General features: G+C 50.5%; 1 protein-coding gene across 1 annotated transcript; it reads left to right on the top strand.

Moving 5' to 3' along the window:
* Positions 1 to 1,277: 1,277 nt before the first annotated feature.
* LOC100998988 (golgin subfamily A member 6C-like) lies at positions 1,278 to 8,417 on the top strand (the record flags this gene model as incomplete). The annotated part of the gene is made up of 11 exons (XM_031661571.1): positions 1,278 to 1,393; positions 3,275 to 3,355; positions 4,205 to 4,243; positions 4,509 to 4,559; positions 4,660 to 4,741; positions 4,842 to 4,948; positions 6,009 to 6,095; positions 6,203 to 6,310; positions 6,476 to 6,590; positions 6,976 to 7,250; positions 7,991 to 8,417. Coding segments are annotated over 11 exons (1,301 nt in total), but the record flags the coding sequence as incomplete, so codon positions are not given.
* Between the last annotated feature and the right edge of the window lie 792 nt (positions 8,418 to 9,209).

Raw genomic sequence — 9,209 nt, 5'->3', positions numbered from 1 at the left:
ATGAAGAGTATGGGACCTAAGAGGCAGAGGTTTCAGGCTGCCTTACTGCCGTCACATAGACATTGACAGTGTGAAAAGCCTACCCTTTGCCTATGAGCTCAAAATGTTGACAGAATCTCTGGTGGCAATGGGAGAATGGGTTGGGTTTGGTTTTCTCCCAGGTTTCTACTCAACAGAGAGACTTTAACTTTTTTTCTGAGTTCTCCATCTCATATTCGAATTCTCCATGGTTCTGGGACCAGACTGCACTTCAGTCAGTGGTCTCTGAAGTGACATATGCTCATCTTCTGTGGAATAGATCTTGGAAAACTGAACTTGACAGCTTGAGCCTTCCTCATATCATCTCAGCTTCGGTACTTTGAGTGCCACAGGATAAATGTGGGAGATCTTTCTGAAATATCAGTTTCCCTTGATTCTCTTGAGAGAGGAAGAATCCTTAATGTACTTAGGGATGACAGTGACATAGGTTTCTAATTGCACACCAGACTTTTCTATGAAATGAGACTTGGGTTGTCCTCTTTCTGATAAATTCCCAGATTTAACAAAAAAGTTGCCTTGTGGCATGAGGACACATTGATATAAAAGTTTGAGGGCGGGCGCGGTGGCTCAAACCTGTAATCCCAGCACTTTGGGAGGCTGAGACGGGTGGATCACGAGGTCAGGATATCGAGACCATCCTGGCTAACACGGTGAAACCCCGTCTCTACTAAAAAATACAAAAAACTAGCCAGGCGAGGTGGCGGGCGCCTGAAGTCCCAGCTACTGGGGAGGCTGAGGCAGGAGAATGGCGTAAACCCGGGAGGTGGAGCTTGCACTGAGCTGAGATCCGGCCAGTGCACTCCAGCCTGGGCGACAGAGCAAGACTCCGTCTCAAAAAAAAAAAAAAAGTTTGAGAGATACTGGTGCACTTATTCACACTAACAGACATGTGAGGATGTATGACTCTAAACCACACAGTGTGAAGTTCTTGACTACTTAATGTTTACTTTTCTACCTCTGCCTCTGGTTCTGGTCCCTGGCAGCTGCTGATTTGTGGAAAACCCCAGAGCTTGGAGTCAGAAAACTGAGTTTAGAAGTTCCAAGCTGTTTCCCGTCCCCCTTGTTTTAGCCACAATATAAGTCCTCTCAGTCCACTAAAGTGATTGTGACCTTGTGCAGTTGTTGGTGGCATTAAAATCAGATGTCGATTAAGTAAGATTTTTTTAAAAACTAGCAAAAGAGGATGTGGCTGTAGGGGCTGGTAGTTCTCATGGTATTACTGCTCTTCTTTCTCACAGCTAAAGAATATCAGCAGAGGAGCAGCCCTGGTGTTCTACACGGGAGTGAAGGCGAAGAAAATGCTGGCGGCCGACCTGAGACAACCACTTCTTGTGGTTGCCACTCACCTGGGGATGTGAGTCTTGGTTGGTCAGCTTCCTGGGGACAGGGGACCCAAGGGGCAGTAGAGATGGTGTTGAGAGTTGTTGGGTGCTGGTTAAAATTCTGGAGTTTGAATCCTGCCTCTCAACTGCTAGGGATCTGACTTCACGACAGTTGTTTGAGCTCTTTGAGCCTCTCTTTTCACATCTGTAGTAGAATAGTATTGTTTGACTTCCATTTTGAATTAAATGAGATTGTTGTTATTTTATGTTAATCCCTAGTACTTGGCCACTGTAAACACCCAGGACACCCAGGAAATGGTCATTGCTGGTTGATTTTCCTCATCCCCAGTCTCAAGGGATGCTGGGCCAATGGGGTCTTGTCATCCAGGCTGTCCCTTTAGGAGTCACGAAGGGGCCCAGTGTGTGTGGTGAGGGAAAGCCCCAGGCACTGGGAGTAAAGAGAAGATCTAACTTGCACCGCAACATGCATGACCACAGAAAAATCCTTGTCCCCTGGGCCTCATTTCCTCCTCTGTAAGATGATACTGGACAAGATCAGTGTCTTTCAAACTGCTTTTGCTGGAGCCCCATAGCCAGAAGTGAACCCTCAGCAGTCTGGTTTTTTTTAATGGGTGAGTCTGGAGCATTACCAGATTCATGGCCATGCCTGGGCTAGGAAGGGTCGATCAGTGTATGAGAGCCGTGGTGGGGTGACTACTCTGTGACTGCATGCGGCTCACAAGGGAACTTTTCCATCTATTTGTTCCTGCCTATGCGAAATCAAAAAAACTAGAGTAGCCATTTGGAAAGAATAGCACAGACCATGATTTCCAATCTCCTCCTGCTCATCTTCAGCAACTTCCATTTTCCTGAACCCGCATCTTCCTCCTACCCTGACTTTCTTGCTTCTAAAGCCACTTCTGTCTTCCCTCCTGCCCTTGTTTCTCCCTTTTTCACCTCATGTAGATTCAGGACATTCTGAAGGTGTTGGTGTCAACCTTCACCATTCCAGTGGTGGCGGCACCACCCCATTGAACAAGTGGAAGGGTGAGACGTTATTTCTCTGGATTTGGAGGATATTTTGCATCCGGCGCTTTGTTTTTGCGGCATTATCCTTCAGCCTGGTATCTGCTGCTCTCCTGCTTGGGTCGGTGACAGGTGCGGGTTTTTCCCCACTTCCCTACCATCTTTTATCATCTGAGAGCCAGTACGACCTTAAAGTTCCCCAAGTAAGTTTAGAATAAATGTACAGAACAATCCGTAGCCGGATTTAGGAGAAACTTTGTTTGTTTGTTTGTTTCCTTTTCTTCTTTTCTTCTTCTTTTTTTTGAGACAGAATCACTCTGTCACCCAGACTGGGCTTGTTGGTGCGATCTTGGCTCACTACAACCTCTGCCTCTGGGGTTCAAGTGATTCCTTGCCTTAGCCTCCTGAGTAGCTGGGATTAAGGCATCTGCCACCATCTGAGCTATCTTCATATTTTAGTAGAGATGGAGTTTCTGCAGAGGCCAGGCTGGTCTCGAACTCCTGACCTCAAGGGATCCAACCGCCTCCACCTCCCAATGTGCTGGGATTACATGCGTGAGTCACTGTGCCCAGCCCTTTGCTGGTTTTTTTTTTTTTTTTACTTTCTCGATATCCATAACTGTAACCCGTGTAAATTTTTTTTTTTTTTTTTTTTTTTAATTTCTATTACCTCTGCATCATCTGCTACCCTGAAGGGTCTGGAGGTAAGAGGCCCTGGGCCAAGGTGCAGTGACCCTGCAGGCCAGCCCTCCAAGCTCCTCTCACGGCAGGGGCTGGGTGCCCCTATGTCAGCTGAGATAGCCCACACACACCCCAGCCCTAATGTTTGTTCTCTCTACTTCTCCCCGCAATCATCCTTCAACTCCTCCTCTCTGCATGTGCCTCAGAGCCGGTACCAAGAACTGGAAGTAGCCCTGGACTCAAGCTCCGCAACAGTCCATCAACTCAATGAAAACATAGAATCACTGGTAAGAGTCCAGTGGGGTCCCTGATTCCACGCTGCCAATCCTGGGTTTTAGTTTCCCCTTGGGGCTCTGAAGAAAGGGGCTGAGGGCCCCTGGTCCAAAGGGCAGATGGGGAGCTGAAGCACCCAGGCCTCACCTAGGGGGACCCCAGAGCAAGGAGCATGCAGCATGGCTCTTCTGTCACTGTCCTCTTTGCTGACTCTCTGCTTCAGACATCTCTGCTCCAGTCCTTGCCACACACGCCCTGGGGTTGTCACCTCTCAGGAAAGTGAGGGTTGTTAGGGGTCCTGTATTTCTGCCCTGACTCAGTCCCTAAGTTGCTCTTTCAGTCTAAACAAGCCACCTCTCCTCCTTGGGCTCGTGTTTCCAGAGGAGGTAGAGAGTATCAAAGATCTCTTTAAATTGACAATCTGAGATTGAAAGGCCCCTAGAATGGAAATCTCAGGGCCAAGGGCTCCCGTCTCTCCTTTTCTATCCTGTATATCTGCTGTGAAGACCCGTACCTGGCCTGTATGTGCTCAGTAAATGTTTGTTGAATGAATACACCTTTCTAAATCATAAGCTGGCAGAACGGTGGGCCTTTCTCAGACTCCGTCTCTAGAGGTTTATCTTACTGTCCTTTTGAGAGAATCCAGATTCAGACTTTGAGTTCTGTGGCTGTGGGCAAAAACCAACAAAGACCCAAATCCTCTGTCTTTGGGAGCTTGAGGAGAGTTGACCAGTTCGTGTTGCCATTGGGTCTGAGAAGTTTGCCTTTAAAATCCATTCCTGGTCCCTGCCTACAACTTCCTGGCTTGGGCAATAGAGTTGAGGGGTCCCCCCTCAGTCACCTCAATTTGACTCTCCCCACAGAAACAACAGAAGAAACAAGTGGAACGTCAGCTGGAAGAAGTAACGCGATTTCTTTGTTTGCACACAACATGACTGCTGGGTTTGAGGGGCACTCAGATGTAGAGGCGCCAGTCCCGTCTCACCCATTCCCAGCCTGGGGAAGAAGACTCACCCCTCAGATTCCACCCCATACCCACAGGGTCCCTGAAAACCTGGTCCCATGGGTGTGCCTGTCCTGGGACATTGGTGGCATGTCGGGGGCATGTCTCTTGCTGTGCCATCTCTGCCTCCCCCGGGTAAGAGCTCTGTCTTCCTCTTCCTACAGGAAAAGAAAGTAAACAATGACATACACAAAGCACAGATGGAGCAGTTAGAGGTGAGTGGAGGGTGGGGAGTTTTCTCCTGTCCTCCGGAGAATGTTTCTTTCCATCTCTTTCAGCACTTGCTTGGCTTTTCTCCCAAACATTCAATTCCAGACAATCAACATCCTCACATTGGAAAAGGCAGACTTGAAGACCACCCTTTACCATACTAAACGTGCCGCCAGACACTTCGAAGGTGGGAATCTGAGCATCCCATCATCCTTCAACCTGGCACTTTGACACTGGTACTTTAGGGGGAGTCCTTTGGGCCCCATCTCCACCTCTGCTCATTACAGAAGAGTCCAAGGATCTGGCCGGCCGCCTTCAATACTCTTTACAGCGTATTCAAGAATTGGAGCGGGCTCTCTCTGCTGTGTCTGCACAGCAGCAGGAAGAGGACAGGGTGAGTCCAACCAGCTGCCCCATCCCCTGGCAGCCCAGCTTCCCAGATGGAGGAGAGAGTGTAAAAGTCCCTTCTGCAGGATGCAGTGTCCTGCCCAGAAGGCAGCATGCTCATTTCTTGCTGCTTTTGTGTGTGGTTGTTAGAGGCAACCTGGGGCTGAGTCAGCTGCTGTGGGTGAGTTGGGGGCACTGTGGGGAGCGAGCACTGGAGGCAGAGCTCAGAGGCTAAGTGCCTGCCCTGCCCTTACCTGGCTGTGGCCTTGGCCAAGTCCTAGGTGGGATATTCGGTACTTGTACTGTGAAGGTACAGAAGAGTACCTTTAGTATGTCACCATTTCTGTAGAGAGAGGAAAGGGGTGTGTGTGTGTGTGTGTGTGAGTGTGTGTGTGTGTGTCTGTGTGTGTGTACATACTATGATAATATACATAAAACATGTTTGCAAGGGTAAGCATTGATAAAAAATCTCAGCAGAGAGTAATGGGGTGCCTGGGAGACACTTCCCTTCTGTACCTTCTGAGTTTTGGACTATGGGAATGTATCAACCTTTCAAAAAGTGAACAAAAGATTAATTTCCCCCTTGCTATCTGTGCCCCCACCCTCAGCAAGAAAAATGGGCTTAGATAATTGGATAGACCTGGGTGTTCAAATCCCAGCTCAGTCTGAGTGATTTTAGGCAAGCCCTTAACCTCGAACACTTGACGTTTTTCATCTACACAATAGGGGTTATCCTATTAGCTGTCTCATATGGTGGTTGTGAGGATTAAATGGGATTGCTAGTATGGTACCTGGTGAAGCACTCCATAAAGGTTCAAACAGTGGTAGTAATAACAGTAATAACAATAGCAATGTTATCTGATCTCTCTGGGCCTCCGTTAGCCAGCTGTAATTCAATCTCTTTCCCTGTCCCTTCCAACTTTACTGAGTTCTTTTAAAACCAGGCCATGGGCTTAGAAATGTCTTGATCTTTATTGACTGAATTGTATATTGAGCCTAGACCTAGCCCTTTTAAGGGGCACTGCCCGGGCTCCCCACATCAAAACTTCTCACTCTTCACCATCCAGTCCTCGAGCCGCAGTGAAGCAGTCCTCCAGCGGCAGTTACAGCAGACCAGAAAGGAGCGGGCGCTGCTGAACGCACACGTGACACAGGTGAGGCTTTGCAGAGGGAGGGATGTGGAAGAAAGATGATCCCAGCTGGCCAGGAGCAGGTGAGGACCAGTGACAGCCCTTTCTCACTTCTGTGGCCATTCTTGCAGGTGACAGAGTCACTTAAACAAGTCCAGCTAGAGAGAGATGAATATGCTCAACATATAAAAGGAGAGAGGGCCCGGTGGCAGGAGAGGATGTGGAAAATGTCGATGGAGGTGAGACCTGACCCTTCAGCCCCCACCTTTGATGGGTCACTGGATCTTTCTGGGCATCTGTAAAATGGGACTAGTACAGCCAGAGGTGGTCATGGGTCTGGGTTTGTGGAGGTGGGGGCAGAGAGGGAGATGGTAGCCTGTCCAGCCACCAGCCCCTCTTTCCAGGGCCCTTTCCCCCTGTACTTTGGGCAGGCTCGCACATTGAAGGAGGAGAAGAAACGTGACATATATCGGATACAGGAGCTGGAGAGGAGCTTGTCTGAACTCAAACACCAGATGGGTAAGATGGGGCTGGTGTGACCTGGGAGCAGGACTGGCATCAGAGGGCTGTGGGGTGGCTTAGAATGCCCCAGGGAGGTGGGTGGATGGAAGGGCTTTGAGGCAGCAGGAAAGTGGTCTGTGTCATCAGCCAGCAAGCCTTGTCATCTCCATGAGCCTCAGGGTCCCCATCAGCAAAGAGAGAGGAGTGCCCATTGTCAGCCACCCACAGTGCTCTCTATCTGACATGGCTTGGAAATTGGCTACCATCCGGTGCAAGGAATCATTAGCAATGAGGCCAAGTTTGGGAAGCCTGAGAGGAGCTGCATCAAAAGGAGGGCTTTTTCTTTGAGGGGGGGTGGTGGGTGGGGAATCCAGAGCCCCTTATTGTCTGCTTCATTTCTCAGCTGAGCCCCCATCCTCGGCACCCCCAGCAGGGACATCTGAGGTGGAGCAGCTACAAGATGAGGCCAAACACCTGAGGAAGGAGGTGGAAAGTCTGGAGGGAAAGCTCCAATCCCAGGTGGAAAACAATCAGGCCTTGAGTCTCCTGAGCAAGGAGCAAAAGGAGAGACTCCAGGAGGAGGAGGAAGGCTCCAAGAGCAGCAGGAGAGGCTCCAAAAGCAGGAGGAGAAGATCCACGAGCAGGAGGAAAGGAGGCTGCAGGAGCAGGAGAGACTGTGTGAGCAAAAGGAGATGCTTCGGGAGCAGCAGAAGAGGCTGGGGGAGCAGGGTGACAGGCTGCGAAAGCAGGAGGAGAGGCTGCAAAAGGAGGAGGAGAGGCTGTGGGAGAAGGAGGAGAGGCTATGAAAGCAGGAGGAGAGACTGTGGGAGAAGGAGGAGAGGCTACGAAAGCAGGAGGAGAGGCTGCGAAAGCAGGAGGAGAGACTACAAAAGCAGGAGGAGAGGCTGTGGGAGAAGGAGGAGAGGCTACGAAAGCAGGAGGAGAGGCTGCAAAAGGAGGAGGAGAGGCTGCAAAAGCAGGAGGAGAGGCTATGAAAGCAGGAGGAGAGGCTGTGGGAGAAGGAGGAGAGGCTACGAAAACAGGAGAAGAGTCTGCGAATGCAGGAGGAGAGGCTCCTGCTCTCCCAGAACTACAAGTTCAATAAGCAACTGGCCGAGCCACAGTGCAGCTTTGAGGATCTGGTGGGTTGCCCCACCTGGGCAGCCTGCCCTCATCCCTAGCCCTCCAGGCCTTTGTTTCCCCACCTGTAAAATGAGGCAGTGTAGCCCTCACATGACATGGTACTTCTAAAGGCATCTGTGAGCCAGAGCTCATCAGGCCCTGCTCTGATGGCTGTGGGGGAGAGGGGATGATTTTTCTAACTTGCCTCCACCCTTCCCAGTGACATGGGAGGCAGACACCAAGTTCTGGGGTCTCCAGCTGCAGTGGCTGGCCACTGATTGCTTCTTTCTGTCCAGAACAATGAGAACAAGAGCGCACTGCAGTTGGAGCAGCAAGTAAAGGAGCTGCAGGAGAAGCTGAGCGAGGTGAAGGAGACGGTAACCTCTGCCCCATCCAAGAAGGGCTGGGAGGCAGGCACCAGCCTCTGGGGAGGGGAGGTGCCAGGCCAAAGGCAGCTCCAGCTGGGGGCAGGTGATGGCAGCAACCTCCAGGGCAGCTCCATGACTGTTTCTTGCTTCCTGCCCTCTGACTTTTAGAGGTGGGTAGCCCTGGGCTCCTCCCAGGTCTGGACATCATCACCCCAGCTAAAGGCATAGATTACTCCAACCATAGAGGAAGAGACAGTGGAACAAGAGGCTCCTTATGCCGGGCACAGTGGCTCCTGCCTGTAACCCCAGCACTTTGGGAGGCTGAGGCAGGAGAATTACTTGAGGTCAGGAGTTTGAGACCAACCTGGCCAAAATTGCAAAACCTCATCTCTACTGAAATAACAACAACAACAAATTAGCCCGGCATGGTGGCACATGCCTGTAATCTCAGCTACTCAGGAGGCTGAGGCACGAGAATCGCTTGAGCCTGGGAGGTGGATGTTGCAGTGAGTCGAGATTGCACCACTGCCCTCCAGTATGGGCCACAAGGTGACATTCTGTCTCAAAATAAAACAAAAAAGCCTCCTTAGATTCAAACTGGATTCCAACCTCGATTCCACTGGTCACCATTCAACTACTTTTCATCTCTAAGTCTCTGTTTCTTTAACTTCAAAAGGAAGTTAATATTTTTCTTATGGAGGTGCTGGGGATTAAATGAGAGAACACATGGAAAGCATTAGGCATGGAGCACACTTAGCAGATGGTCATTGGCTCCCTCAGCTTTTCCACCAGTCTGTGGTCTACAGTTTAAATGGTGGGAAGAAGGACATGAGATTTGAGGCTGGGGAAGGAAACATGTGGTTCTAGGAAAGGGAGGAAGTCTCTTAGGCCTGGAGCAAGGGGCCAGGGGCCTGGGCAGGTGACAGAGCCCCACTGTGCCCTCGCTACCCTATTAATGGGCCCAGAATCTGGAAGTCAACCACCACATGCCCTCATGCCCAGGGTCTTCCTGCAGGTGGAGCTGAAGAGCCAAGAATCTCACAGTCAGCAGCAGCAGTGAGATTAGTACCTGGGTCACCTGCAGCAGTACGTGGCCACCCATTAGCAGCTGACCTCTGAGAAGCAGGCGCCGCACAGGCAGTTACTG

Source organism: Papio anubis, unplaced genomic scaffold (genome assembly GCF_008728515.1).
Source record: "Papio anubis isolate 15944 unplaced genomic scaffold, Panubis1.0 scaffold1946, whole genome shotgun sequence".
NCBI classification, from domain to species: Eukaryota; Metazoa; Chordata; class Mammalia; order Primates; family Cercopithecidae; genus Papio; species Papio anubis.
The sequence above is the reverse complement of the archived record's forward strand: the minus strand, read 5'-3'. Positions and strand labels throughout refer to the sequence as shown.